Source organism: Haemaphysalis longicornis, unplaced genomic scaffold, assembly GCF_048455015.1.
Source record: "Haemaphysalis longicornis isolate Haplotype H1 unplaced genomic scaffold, Haemaphysalis longicornis Haplotype H1 scaffold_2, whole genome shotgun sequence".
Classification (NCBI taxonomy): Eukaryota; Metazoa; Arthropoda; class Arachnida; order Ixodida; family Ixodidae; genus Haemaphysalis; species Haemaphysalis longicornis.
This window is the reverse complement of record NW_027526295.1, coordinates 250842631-250857903: the sequence shown is the minus strand read 5'-3', so window position 1 is coordinate 250857903 and position 15273 is coordinate 250842631. Positions and strand designations below refer to the sequence as shown.

The window sequence follows — 15273 nt, the reverse complement described above, 5'->3', positions numbered from 1 at the left end:
TCTGGCGAAATTATCTAAGTCCTTAAATGGAATTGTATCAAACATCCCCCTCGCGAGGGGCATGATCAAATGCAGAGCATTTCCGGGGGCGCACGACGTTAAGTAGTTTGCGTTACGTTAATGTTGTTGCACTTGTTGCTGTTGGTTGTGGTATTGTAATTCAATGAGGAGACTTAATTACGTGGTCACGTGACATCATTTATTAGCACGTGGGTATGATTATTGTTGCGCAGTGGGAAGAGCACCATGTACCTCGCGTTCCGCCCACAGGTAGTGAATGCGTTATATCAGCAGCTTCTTGACGTAGTTTGAATGAGTCAAGGATATAAGGCGCGTTCGTAGCCCTCCATTCTGTGTCGGCTTTGTGGCGCAGTGGGTAGAGCACCGAAACTACCGCCAGCCGAACTCCGAAATTTCCTTATTTCTCAGTGAATAAAGCATCTTTTGCTTCTGGGAAAGCGCTTAGGGTACTATGAAAAACCTAATCTTTCGAATAAAACAAACTTTTGTTTTCTCTACATGGCTCTTTTAAAAAAAATAACGCACTTCCACTCAGCGCGAAAGCGGTCGCAAGTGCAGAGCAGTCATTATTCCGCCAAAGGTTGCTGTGATGCCATTTTCGCTCATTGCAACCGCCGCTCACGATCTTCCTCTCCCCCTCTCACTCCTCCTTTGATGGAATGAACTGAGGTTTTGTCCAATGCAATTCAAATTTACTGCCATCGCAGTGTTAGCGCCCTCTCTGCCTGGAACAGCATGAGCGGGAGTCCTGTTCTTTTGGTGCTTGCTTTCATCTCGCAATTTCCGGTGCCTTTCTGTGCAGTTCGTAACGCGTCGTTTTTTGGGGCCACTTTTTTCGCTTGTAGTTTGAAAACCAACCCGACGGGAGTTTTTAACTAGATGGACGCGAGGGCTGCCGGTTATTAGGTGCAGAGCACTTCATGGTCGCGCCTTGTTGTCGTAGCTGGTTGGCTTTCACGCTGTCTAGCCACTGCCGCATTCATTCGGCGTAGCAACGTAAAGTTCTCAAGCAGAGCCCCACCGCGTAGCGACGTAACGCACCCAAACTGAAGCTTTGAACAACAAGCGGTTTATATATTCATAACCATTAAAAACTCGTAAAGCGCTAGCCCCTGTGATACATCTCCCCGTTGTTTAGCGCAAAGAAAACTGCAGGGACACAATGAAAGCCAGCACAAAAAAATTGGCCGCGTATCTGCTCCTTTCGTTGCAAATGTCGAGAAAAGACGATAGTGTTTGTGGACATTTGCCAAGTAAATTCCTCCCTTCACTTTCTCGCTCACCTCTCATGTTGCTCCTCTTGCATGGCGCTCCTGCCAAGGTAAATAAATTAAAGGTTTGCTCAAGCCTCTTAAAATTTTGCCGCGTTCCACTGTTTCATGCCGGGTGCCTCAATTCCAGCGTTGTCGTACGGCGGAGACACGCGTGAATCGAGGCGCCCTACTTCAACCTTTAAAGAACCGCGTTTCCCTACTCCAAGTGCGTTCCAAGCAGAAGATGGAACCTATCTGGCGGAACCTTTCATAACTGTTGTCGCTTGATTTCTTAAAATGACGGCAGAAGCTATAGTGGCGCGGGCGACAGTGTGAATTTTTTTTTCTGCAGTGAATATAGTATTCCATTTTGCATAAATCAAGCATCTATGATTTTTTTTATAATGAAACACTGTAAATATCTCTTGTGTATTAATTTTATGCCTTATATTTCTGTAATGTCTTGTTCTTGTTCAACAATGTTGACAAGTGTGAACATATATTTGTCTGTGAGTATATAAGACTATTGCGCAGACTTCGTTTCACTTTGGCCGGGTGGCTGAATCGAGTAACAGGCAGACAGACATGCAGACAGACCTAACGTTCTGGGTTTAGGTAGCCCAAGAAAGACTATCGTCTTTAAAATAACAGTAGTTCCGCTCGTGAGGTTCCAGACAGACGGCGCGTTAGCACTGCAAAGGCGATATATTTGTATTGCATTGGACAAAACCTATGTTCAATTTGCCAAGAGAGGAGTGAGAGAATGAGTGGAAGAGCGCGAGTGGTGGCAGCAATGAGCAGATAATGGCAGCACAGTCCTCTGGGCGGGTTAATCAGTGCTTTGTACCGCCGACCGCTTTCACCTTAAGTGGAACTGCTGTAATTTATGGGCGAAGCCCCATAGGGGTTCGGACTGTCGGCGTCTCCTGTCGTCGTTGTCTCATGTAGCCGTGGTACTAAATCACCACGGCACTCGCTTTCCAATGCCTCGCGCTAGAACGTAACGCGTACTAAAAGAAGAGTGTATAATCGATAAAACCGCTGTTCAAAATAGTATTCAAAGATTTGTGGAAAGCGCCTCGTCCGCTTCAACAATCGTCAAGCATAAGCAGAAGCTGTTTGTAGACGCAGCACATCCGTCACCTCGGGAAGTCATCGCGCCATCGTCGAACTCACGACAGCACGCACAACTCCGGCGTTATCTCCCACTGCGTCGTCGGCACCGCAGAGAAGGCCTCGGGTGGCCTCGGCATACCGCACCCCAACACCCCCCCCCCCCCTCCCCCCTCTCACACATTCGCCATGCTTTCATCCTCAGCTATCCGGCTCGCTATATAGCGTCTTTCTTCGGTGTTTTCTTTGTTCGCTCGCTTACAGCGGGGCCGACGGCGACGCGAAACCATCGGAGTGGGCGCTCAAGAGCTACGCTCTTAAATAGGTGACTGCATCACACACCGTCAGCACCACCTCTTAACTCTCGAAGAAAAGTGAAAGACGAGGACGCTCACGCATTGACGCCACTGGAAGAACTTTCTCTTTACTTCCACAGCGTGACTGTTCTGTTTGTATGTGCACAAGAACAATCACACACATACGCACACGCACTTAGACATATTAAAAGCGGGCCTTTGACTTTATCCCGCTAGCCATAGCCAGTTATGGATCCTTTTGGTATGGGATCCCGAAGTGTGAACGGCATTTGGAAATCTGGAGCATTAAGCTTATACCTTATACATGCCCATATCAGTTCCATATACACAAACGTACAAGCTTAATATAGGGTTAGAAGATGAATACAAAGAACTGAAAGGGATCAGAAAAAAACTATTAAATGCGTAATAGAGCAATAATAACAGTGATTTATACTGCTGAAGCAGTGATGCTAACAATGAAGCACAATTTCACTGCCAATCTCCTGAAGTCACTGCAGAAGAAGTGGAGATCGTGGTTGAGTGGCAACTTTATGAAACGGGCTCGCGCAATAGATATCCTTCCCGTACCACCAAGATATAACGCGTAAAAAATAAATTCAAATAATATGTTTTCATTTGAAGTCGAACATCTATGTAAACAAAACGTAATTACACTAGATAATAAGACTATGAATACACCAGACAGCAGCACATGCAGTATAATGCGATTGCAGCCTACCAAAAAACAATGCAAGTATGTGCATTAAAAAATCCCATGCGTACTACTCCCGCGAAACTGCCTCAAGGCATTTTAGAAATATCCTTTGTGAGCCCCTCTCGGGACGCCATGATCTCCCTTCGTTGTGGTCGAGATAACGGCAGGTCTCAGTTGCTCATATTTAGAATTTGCCTTAACTGAGACGTAACATGGCTAAGTCCATGCGTCTGTAAATGGCATAACCCTTTCCTTTCGCATCCATCGCGTCATCTCCCGTACAGCATTGCACCTGCCCTCAGATTTGCCTATGCCCGCCTAGTCCTTGGTGTGTCCTCATGGTGTGCAGGAAGTGTACATTTTATCTGCGGTTCTCCATGGGGCCGCATGAAAAACAAGAGAATGTCGGTTAAACACGGGAGCGTTGGAGCGTCTTACCTATCATCTTCTACATTTTGAACTGTGAACTTTCAATTGAGAAAATTAAATTATATTCCTGCTTGGAATTCCATCCAAAAAGTTCAATTTAACTCAATTCAAATAAGTTATATTGAAAAAAAAATGTAGAAGTTCAAGTGTCGAAGATGAGCAGCACCGCTCTGGAACCTCTGGCAAATTGCAACCGCATCCATGGTCACCTTGGCTTGTTTTGATACAGTTTTAGTGTGTTTACGGCAGAACCCCGAAAAATCTAGCGTCGTTGAACGATGCGACTAATATCCTGTCACGAAGCCTGTATAACCCAGCGCATGTTTGCCCGCCCTCTGCACCCCCACCTTTCCAGGCTCGAGCGTGCAATGGTGTGGCATCCCAGTGGTATGCGTCATCGTGGAGGGAGGACTGAACACGGTGCGCACAGTGCTCGAGTACGTCACCGATCTGCCGCCGGTGCCAGTGGTGGTCTGCGATGGCTCCGGGCGCGCAGCCGACCTTATCGCCTTCGCGCACCGATACATTCCCGACGACGAGTACGTGCACGCCTCATCACTCGCACTCTGTCAGGCCGAATAGGGACGCAACAGGAAGCTGTTACGTTTGTAAAGCTACAGCGCTCAAAAAAGCAAGTCAGATATTTTATGAAAGAACGCAGAACCTGTGTGTACACGCACACAAAATGCTACTCCTGGCACCAGAACTCTGCCATGGTAAGCGTGCGAATTCACCAAAAGTGGAGGCGGTTTTGCGAAAGCTTGTGGTATAAGCAGCTCCAAGAGTGCAAGCGACAGAGTTGTTTCTGACCTTTTTTTCGCAATTTAGGCTGTTCTGGTAAGCTAATTTCACCCAACCTACCTGCGCTAGCGATCTCCAACCCAAATAAAATGGACGACAACAAAACTAAAGCAATTTTCTCGGTGACATTTTAGTGATGGCTAGAAGTACAAAAGTAGTTTTTGTTTAAACCACATCGCTGCATTCCCGGTTTATCAATCTCTTCGCCTCGACGGTGGACTTACCGCCTTGGCTAGTTATGTTAGCGTGCTCAAGGCGACTGTCCATCTACCCTGTCCTTTTGCTTTGGGGCTGCGAATATAAACATTCTTCCATCGGGACAACGTACGAGCTATCGCTTCTCTAAATCCGCCCCCAGGAGTAAACTACCCGAGGGCTTCCGAGAGCAACTCATCACCACTATCGAGAAGACGTTCCAGATACAACAAGAGCAAGCCGAGCAGGTCTACGTGGAACTCCTGCAGTCTATCAAGAAGAAAGACCTGGTACGTTCGCGCGTTTGCGGGAACACTCTTGCAAAGGGAACTCTGTGAGCGGTTTTGTCAAAATACGTTTGCTCCTCTTTCATTTTGACCTTCCTCCGCACCGCTTCGCCGTGCCAGTGTACTTTTATTTCTGGTTCGCAGGTTACGTCAGCCCCGCGCTTTCTCCCACGGTTGCCGTTACAAAGCCGCGTTTATGTTACCTTTTTTAGAGGTTACTTCACCTTCTTTCTCGCTATACTGAAACAAAGAAAAAGCATGTTGATGCGGGTAAAAAAGGGCTATGCGTTTAAGCTTTGTGAAGTAACAGTCGCATGCAAAATGAAGCTGGAGAAGGGGCTTTTCCAGACATGGTCTCGTGAATTTGGTACGTAGGAAGCAATGCAGGGGTATAAATATTGGAACAACACGAGGCACTCGCGGGCAGATAAACAACTCCCAAGAATGCCTTTACTTGCGTAGAAGCTTGTACATTTCCTGTGTTCAGATAGACGTTTTATTTGTGGCTTACACACAACTAACGGGGCTGAAAGTCATTCAGCACATGCTCCCGCATACTCACGCCTACAATATCACGGAGAAAAGCGCCGGACAAATGTTTATGCGGACAAGAAACCAAACGCATTGGTGTCAACGGTGGGTGAAGAGCTTAGGGGAGCGGAAAGAACAGTGTCGCCTCAAGCGCACTATAAGTGTCCGTACGTTATGTGCCCCAGATCCGAAAACTTGTGTTGTTGCTGTTTTTGTATCTAAGCCACCCAGTAATCTGTCTTGACTTGCAGATAACGGTCTTCCGCATGGGAGAGGGCCCCTGCAAGGAACTTGACCAGGCAGTCCTGTCGGCTTTGCTCAAAGGCAAGTATACGACCCTTTTCTTGTTTGTGTGCACCGGCCAGTCCTGGTGCGCTTCGCGGTTATCTGTGCTTCCCTGGAATCGTTGGGTGTTGTCTGTCGATTCTTGATAATTATGGAAAGTGACTGCCATTGCCAAGCTAATCACAACTATAATCGCGAGTTTGCAACACGCGATTCAGTTTCAGTTTTAGAAAGTAAGATACTTCATCCTATTGCATGCCTACGGTGCAGTTTTCTACAGAACGTGTCTTTTCTTGAAAGTGTCGCTGCGCTGTGGCGAGTGCTTAAACCCGGTCTCTTTCAATGTTCTGTCATTTTGGAGTCATGGTAGAATAAGGAATTCACTTGTTATTAGGCTTGCCTTTCTATATTCTGCAACGGCGACGAACCCTCAATATGGCCCAAGCCGCTAACACCCCCGCCGCCCAGTCTCCCTTCTCTCACTTGACCCCCCGTTTCCCTGCGCAAATAAAAGCTCCCCCCCCCCCTCTCTCTCTCTCTCTCTCTCTCTCTCTCTCTCTCTCTCTCTCTCTCTCTCTCTCTCTCTCTCTCTCTCTCTCTCTCTCTCTCTCTCTGTAATTACAATAAAAATACCCGAAATAAGCATTTCGAATTTGTTTGCCCCTTGGCTGGCATGTTCGCCTTCTCGCAGGCCAGTACTTGCCACCCGTCGATCAGCTTAACCTGGCCTTGACCTGGAACAGAGGGGATATAGCACGCTCGGACATCTTCGTCTATGGGCAAGAGTGGCCGGTGAGCAGAACAGTGCTGTCTGGGGCTTCTGGAGTGGGGCCGATTTTGTTTAAGTTAGTAAAGTGCGTATAATGTAATCATTGGATTTAACCTCCGGGAGTAACAAAAAAAAAAATAATCCCCTTCTATGGCACAGCAAAAGCGTTCTTGGTGTTTGAAAAAAGCATGCTGCGAAATATTAGTTACAATATCCTTAAACTTATTGATGCCTTGTAGTAAAGCTTTCAGCTGCTTTGATTGTCGCATCTTTTTCTTCCTCGGTGGGCTCAATACGGTATTCGTGGAGTGCCACATAATCACATAATTAAAAAAAAACCATTTGCATGACCCGACACTTGTGTGTAGTCAGAGAGTATCTCATCATCATCAAGAGCCCACTAGGCCCACTGCAGGACGGATGCCTCTCCCGTCGACCTCGAACCGCTCCTGTCCCGTGCCATTTGAGTCCAACACTTGCCTCCGAAATTTCTTTTGTCGTTTCTGCATTCGAACTATGATATCTTGTACTCTAGTTGGTTCTCTCATCCAAGAACCTCCTTCACCTCACTTAACGTTAATCCTATCATTTTTTTTTTTCATGGCCAGCTGAGCCGACCCAAGTGTGCTTTCAAGTTGTTTAGTAAGACGCCAAGCTTCCCCTCCATATGTGATCACCGGAAGGGCGCTTTAATTGTACATTCTCCTTTTCAGTGATAGAGGTAGTTTACTTTCATTATTTGGGAGTGTTTCCCGAGTGCACCCCAGCGCATTCCTAATCTCCGTAGGATTTCTTTCTCGTGTTTGGGATCAGCACAGATGACCCGACCGAGGTAGTACTAATCTAATATTTGTTCTAGCATTTCGTTACATATGCTTAACGGGGCAATGTCGGTATGTTCATTCATCATTACTTTAGGTTTATTCATAGCTATTTTTAGCCCCATGGCCTCGCTTTCTCATTTTGTTCCTCAAGCATTTTTGAGGTGTTTTGCAGTCTCGCTTAGCAAGACTATGTCGTCTGCTAAGCTCTAATGGCTCCCGTATTTTCTGTTTATCTGTAAACCCATGTTTTCCAAGTAAAGCTTCCTGAATAGCCCCTCCAGAGAAGCTGCGAAGTGATTTTATGAAATGGTATCACCCTTTAGTACGCTCTTACGTATCGGAAATTTGTCGCTTGGCTTGTGAAGGATTATCCTGCCCGTACATTCTTTCTATATGTCATCTAGGAGTCTTATGTAGGTCTCCTGTATTCCCTGGCCTTTTAAATGCCTACTGCTCACACGTTTTTACGTAGTATATAAATACAATATAAAGAGGTTTATTATACTACGCGGATTTTTCTATCACTTCATTGACTACCTGGATGTGTTCCATTGTTGAGTATCCTTTCCTAAACCCAGCCTGCTCTCTTGGTTGATAGGAATCTAAACTGTAACTTATTCGGTGAACTATTACTTGTTAAAGAGCTTGTATACAGGGGGAGAGTAGACAGATGGGTCGTGTATTTTTAAGGGTGTAGTGTCCTCCCGCTTGTGAATCAGGATTATATTGGCGTATTAGCAGGCTACGGGCAGTTTTATAGCCTTTAGTCATTGAAAAAATAGCTCAGCAAGCTTTTCCAGTACAGTATCTACTCCCTGCTTTAAAAGATCTATGGTTATGCCGTTGTCACCTGCAGCTTTTCCTCATTTCATGCCCTTGAGAGCCTTTTAACCTTCGTCGTTGTCTGTCAGCGTTTATATATTACCACAGATAAATAACGACAGTGTCTATTCAGTTTATCTACCGTTATCGTAGGAAGTGCTACAGAACACAGTATCGCTACGATTGTTTAATATCGACGCCAATGAGATCTTTCGACGCCAATGAGACGGCCGGTCCGTAGAATTGAATAATTTCTTACCAGCTGAGGCACCAGAACAACATTTTTAAACTCTAAAGCTACGGTGTACTACGTCAAATATGTTGCTTTAGAGGCACAACGTTGATGCGTATCAAGGACAGAAAAGTCTAATGGTTCAATTGTAAAAAAATCGGGCTACCACATCTAGGTAAGATTTAACCTGACGCTTTCGCATTTTTCCACCTTGTAAAAGGCTTGTGTTTGCGGCAGTCCTCCTTCTCTCGTTTTTGGTCTCGTCTTCCTACTCTGGTTAAACTCAACGTATATTATGTCATCGCTTCTTGCGTTAATTATGGTGTTTACGTTGGGCGAAGTATGCAAGAATATGCACGCTATCCGGACGCGGGTATCCAATAGAGGGCCAAAACGCAAAAAAATTCCTCCAGGTGTCCACTACTGGCACTCTAGAGGGTTTGCTATTTCGTTGACTTAAAAGACTGTGCTTTTTTGGTAGCATACATTGCCTGTGCATGACAAGGCTTGTGCTCTCCCTGGACGTTACAGGTATTTCGTTTCAGGTGTATCGTGTTCTTTGTAGCGATTGTTGTAAAATTCATATTAGTCTCATAATATGTCTCACGGGACAACATAATTCATTTTTGCGTCGTTCAAGGCAAGAGTCAATACTATTTGCATTTATTCCACGATTTAACATTGCCTGTTGCATTGCGTGCGAATCACTACCGTCTCAGTGGTCGTCTGCAAACCTCATAACGACTTTCTGGCCTGCTTAAAGGGACCCTGCAACACTCTTTGAGCAGTGCAAGTAAACCTGCGCGACGTTTAGATTACACTGCCAGGAATACCTGAGCCAAATATTACACGTGCACGTGAAGCGGTGAGCGCGCAAATCGATGTGAAAGACGCGGAAAAACAAACCGCTCTCTCTTCAGTTGTCCTCATTATGCATGGCCTAAGGGACGTCACATAGGCCATGGCTGCCCGATCGGCTGTCACTGGTCAACTTCGCGGCTAGATTCTCCCATTTCCGTCGTCGTCATCGCTGTGTACGAACCTCTTATATGCCTGGACCTGTAGGCATAGTTTTGCTGTTTATTTTGTGTTTTGAGTGCACGGGGAGTTTGAGTGATGAGCTCAATACTTCCCTGTCAACGGGGCCACTCGACTACAAACGTTTATTGCTTCAAAAACGCCCTACCAGCCCGAGCGCGCACTTGCGAGCAGGCACCCATGCCTGCTTTTTTGTGGCACCAGACCGGAAATAGGCCCCTCCGCGTTGCGGAGAAAAGGAGAAAACTCCCCGGCATGTGATATATCGAAGGCCGCCGAAAAGAACGCCGCGAGCCGCCCCCCTCTCCGGGAGAGAGCGCGCAGCTTTCGTCGCCTTGTCCGCGCTCGAGTTGAGAGGGAACGATTATGCGCGATTTTTCATCGCGCGTAGTTTCGTTAATTGTGAACGGATTTTCATAATTCTTGCGGGAGGAGATTTCTGGGACAATAGACTTTATCCCAAAATACAGTATTAGTAGTCGATGGCAAGTGTTGCAGGGTCCCTTTAAAGTTGTGTTGAAATAGCTGTCATTCCCGAAGCTTTTCCAGTACGTTTCTGGAATGAAGAAATGATTGATTGATTGATTGATTGATTGATTGATTGATTGATTGATTGATTGATTGATTGATTGATTTGAATGGATGGATGGATGGATGGATGGATGGATGGATGGATGGATGGATGGATGGATGGATGGATGGATGGATGGATGGATGGATGGAAAATGTGTATATTTGTATTCGATGTCCCCGTATGCCACAGAACAGGATAAAAGTTGTTTTCGCAGTATTTTTCTTCGTTTCACTGCTGTCCCGTGTCTCGCAGCCTGGAGCCCTGGAGCAGGCGATGATGGACGCGTTGGCTATGGACCGGGTGGACTTTGTGCAGATACTCTTGGAGAACGGGGTCAGCATGCACAAGTTCCTCACCATACCCCGTCTGGAGGAACTGTACAGCACTGTAAGCGAGGGGGCGTCCCCGCGCGGCCGTTCGCAATTAGTCCCATTGCATGGCGGGGCAAGCGGTTTGCGGAAAGTGCACGGGCAAGGATGGGTGGGGGAGGGGAGGAGGGCTGCACCGAGGGCAACTGGCGCTGAGCGCGACCACGGGCGGTGCTGCGAACTGCGTCTGCGTGACGTAGACTTAGGGATACTCGCATTTGTTGTATGTTTCAATCGGTCTCGCTCTCTCCGCTGTTTCTTTTCGCTGGACTGACGTTTGATGCTCGCCGAAGATTTTGATTCGCACAACATTTTATCATATAAAATACCACAAATTTCATTAACGTGATCAAGGCAGTATGTCAAGTATGGTTTGCTGTCTCTTACTACTCCGGGCGAAACATTGCTAGATTCCCACCTTGCCTGGCGAAGTGTATCCCGTGCGCAGCGCGCAGAGTTCAAGCTTAGTATTGCTACGAATATTAAAGAGATTGGCTTCTCTATCAGCAATCTTTAAAACAAGGAGAACACGCCAGCTTATGATAACCGACAACCAGGAAAGTGCAAGACCAATGCGAATTCCCGACCCTTCTTTTGTACGTTGTTTCGACATTACCAGAAGGTATTTCCCTCTCAGTAACCGTTCGCAAGCAGAGTGTAAAAGAGTTTTTTTGTAACCTTGCGTAATGCTCCAAAGTAGTCTATCATCACTCTACGTTGTAATGGCATGTGACTATGCGGCATGAACCAGCTAAAGTGGTGAAAAATGTAGGCTGAGTTACTGCATGCAGCCGACTGTTTGCTCACGGGACAATCCTGGGCCCGCTTGCCCGTATGCATAAGTTCCCGATTAAGTTCCCGCTTACGAATAAGACGCTTCAATAAGGCGAAGACGGCCACGGCACATAAGCCGGTTGCCAGAAAACCCGACAATAACGCTACCTTAACCGAGCGTTTGTATCAGTTTCGGGCAAACGACTTATTACCTAGACAGCGCTAAAGTTGTAGTTGAGAACTCCTTCCCACACTTATCGCGTTCGGGAAAACGGGCGCTGGTTTCAGCGTCGTCCGATTTAAGTTGAAGTGCGAAAATGGGCGAGTTTAAGCACAGAAACTGTTGCCCGCCCAAGCGGAGTGCAGCAGACGACAGCAGCGGGGGTCTCCAAGCTGACGTCAGTAGCCTGAGGGCGCCACTCAAACACCTCACTGCCAATACAGGGTTGGCACCGCATATGAAGGCCCGTTCGATTTTCCTAATACTTACCATGCTTAAGTACATGTTTGGTAATGTTTCACGCATTATATACTTTCTCCGCGCTGATGTGCTAGGAAAAGACTGCTTATACGACACTTATCGACAAGAAACAAACAGCCAGCCCAGTAGATCTCCCTCCTGGAAAGTTCAGGTATAAACAAGGTGCTTCATTGTAGGCTGCGGATAGTTTATCATAAAAGATGAAGTTAAGCCACGATTTCTAACCTGTTACTCGTGAATCATTATTGTGGTGTTGATATTCGCCTCACCAATCCATCTGGAAGGAGTTGATCTAATCTAATTCTACTGTAACTAGTTCTGCTACCGTAACACTCTGTAGTCTAATTCGTGGTTTGATTCAGTCACTGTCCCCGCCAACAAGAATTAAGTCCATTTTTGGCTCTGCAACGGAAAGAGAATAAGACTAGCATGACACGCGAAACAAAACGAGAAAGCCATCGCGATGCCTACTTGGCAAGACGGAGTGGCGTCTGGCGGATATAAGAAAAAAAACGTTTCTTTTGTCTTTACCATGTTTGTTTCTCATTCGAACCTCTCCTTTATCTCGCTGCCTCCCTCTTTCTCCGCAGAAACACGGCCCAAGCAATACCTTTCGATTTCTGGTCAAAGAAGTACGCAAGGTAAGCAACGCCCGCAACACGCACAAAACTCGCCCCATTCTTGCTTTTCAAACGAAACTACTCACTATGGAGACGAGGCAAGGTAGCACAAAACAGTAACACGTTCAAATACCCCAATAAAAGCTACACCAAGAAAACTAAGCAATGTTCGGCCCTGGAAGGAAAATGCAACGTCTTCGCAAGCGCTCAGACGGTGTCGCGAGCCGTAAAATTGGGAAGCCCACCTGTCGGGTGAATTCAAGGCTCCGACGCCAGAGATTGGTTTTATTCAGTAACGGGTTGTCATGAAATTGTTTTCAAGGGCTGGTTTTGTTTTTCTTTGTAAGGCGCGCGTCGGTTCCAATCATTTTATGTTTCGGTAAATTCTCCTTGAACAAGAACCCCTTTTCTTCATCCATCTTCCTTTTTATTTAACTTTATTTTCTTCCACTGTGTGGAAAATATGAAAAAAAAAAAAAGAGATGGTGCACTCGTAACGAATACTTCACGCCGAACGCTCCTCGGAAACTGCGAAGAACCGCCACGGGGAGGTGCATGTTCGGTTATATACATAGTGTTAAAAATGTAACAAAGATAATATGAACCTGTTTTGTTTTTTGTTCAACTATTGCGCAAGTTTTTGCTCCTGGGGAAGTACCCTCGCATAAAATGATGTAATCATAATCATTCTTTTTTTCGCTCTCCTGCAACGCTCGTTTCATTCAATTCAGAGACTGGGCTTGTATTTCGACGTGTCTTTATAAATTGAGTAACACTGATTTACAGCAAGTAAGGTATTTTCGCGTTATTTTTATTTTTTATTTACCAAGGCAGTGTTCTATGCACTTCAAGACCTGCATGTTTTGGACATTTAGAAACACCTCTTCAAATACCAGTGGCAGTGATAGTGAGCTCGGTCGCGTGCACAGCCAGGCGAAAGTGCGCGCCTACTGAACAGAGAATGGGGAAACGCCGCGAGGAGGGAAGAAACCCAAAATCAATGTGTGGATGAGGAGGCGATACAGGAGAACTGAATTTTGCGGCTCGAGCAATTTTGAAGAGAGGAAAAACTTGAAGGGGCGGAAATTCTGAATGCCATCGCCTCCGGCTCCGCTGGTTCGCTTCGCTTCAACGCGCTCCTAAAAAATGTCTCGGGCCGCTCAGAAGTGCCTTCATCAGCTAGTTTCGCCTGTCTTTTTATACAAACCCAGTTTCTTGGGGTCCTCTTACTCGCGGCGCTGTTTCTTATTTTTTCTCTCGCTTTTATTTTAACAGCATGCCAGGTGGCACGTCCGTATAAAGAATTCCAGCACTTCAAAGTAATCCGGTTATCGTTATTCGAGCAGTTTTTAACGCCTCCAGTCTTTACCTCGGTTCATTTATGGCGTTGAAGGTAGGTGTATGGTATGACGTCTAACACGCAGTTCCAAATTAAGTTAGGTTAGCTGTCTCTCTTCACTTTTCATAAATGTCGCACCAGTCTTTCTGCGACGGTGGAGTTCTCGTTCATATTTTAACCAACAGTACTAATACTAGTGTTTTCAAGTTGTAACTATTTTTTATGGAATAAGTGTTTCAAGTGCAGACATCAAAGTCAAATACAGGGCAGACATTCAATTACAAACACGAAGATCACAACGGAAATGTTTGATGCAGAACTGCCAGCCACCGTAGTAAACCATTGCATACTTTAAGTTGTCATATGCCATGCCTGCTACGATACAAAACGTTAAAGTTTCCCTTCTATACACCGAAAGCGCCTGTAAAGTGGTTGCACGGCTTGTGCCATGTGCCAGAAGTGTATATCTGCATTTCAGGATCCGTCAAGCAAGACGGAATGAGAGGCCCTGTCTAGAAATCTCGTACGGTCTTCTAGCCGCATGCAAATGAATGGACACTGATTGTATCAGACCGGTAAAACCTCGTCCTAACGATGTCGCTCTAATCAAATTCTAGCTTGGTTCGCAGTTTTTAAGCGTTCCCAACTTGAGTTCAGGAAGAACCAATGATACCCGCTTTTAACGAAATCAGTTGCCTGTTTCGTGGAATTCGTTATAACAAAGGTGCTCTGATTGAGCTCTCGCAGAAGTGCCATGCCCGATATCAGACCTTAGCGGGAATGTCCCCTGTGCACGCAGAACCTTCCATCCGGTTACCGGTACACGCTGTACGACATCGGTCTCGTGGTGGAGAAGCTCATGGGCGGTGCCTACCGGTCCGCCTACTGCCGACGAAAGTTCCGCAATCTCTACTCCACTGTCATGCGACGCATGTCCACGGTACGTTATTGACCCCTTCTTTCCGCAAAGGCTGGAGTTAAAAGTCCGAAACCAAATCATTAGGGCACGTATTATGTGGCTAAGTAGGAAGCTAAACATAAACTCCACACTGCGTTTGCATTCATTAATAGCAAACCAGCGGCATCCCCGCTATGAAAAAAAAATTCACGCATCTCCCCGAAGTGAATCATGACGAGTGGGCGAAGCACTGGGGATCGTTCTTACTGTAAATCACCCGTGGCATTGCCCACTCGCGCATGTAAATGAGTGACAACGCGTGTGTACAGTATATAAAATTCCAATCCAATCCAATATGATACAGTTCAATTTATTCCAAACCTATCCATTCCGATAAATTAAATTTAACCCAATCCAATCCAATCCAATTCGATGCTCCTCGCTCATGCGTAACACCGTGTACACGGACGCCAACCCGCGGACAAAGCGAGGTAATAAGGTGCTTCGTCCCTAAAAGGAACCATATGTTATTTCACTCAACGTGCAGTGCGATCATTCGGTTGGAAACATGCCTGCTCAAGCGAAGCAACGAGTGGCGCCGTATA

The 15273-nt window shown here is 46.2% G+C and overlaps 1 protein-coding gene across 1 annotated transcript in view; it reads left to right on the top strand.

Annotated features, from left to right (window-relative positions):
* Trpm (transient receptor potential cation channel, subfamily M) overlaps positions 1–15273 on the top strand; it is a 266832-nt gene that overhangs the window by 238384 nt on the left and 13175 nt on the right. The window contains exons 7-13 of the mRNA XM_077700146.1: positions 4186–4369; positions 4990–5116; positions 5896–5968; positions 6621–6721; positions 10441–10575; positions 12402–12452; positions 14570–14710. Coding sequence (XP_077556272.1) covers positions 4186–4369; positions 4990–5116; positions 5896–5968; positions 6621–6721; positions 10441–10575; positions 12402–12452; positions 14570–14710 — 812 coding nt within the window. The remainder of the gene's footprint in view (positions 1–4185; positions 4370–4989; positions 5117–5895; positions 5969–6620; positions 6722–10440; positions 10576–12401; positions 12453–14569; positions 14711–15273) is intronic.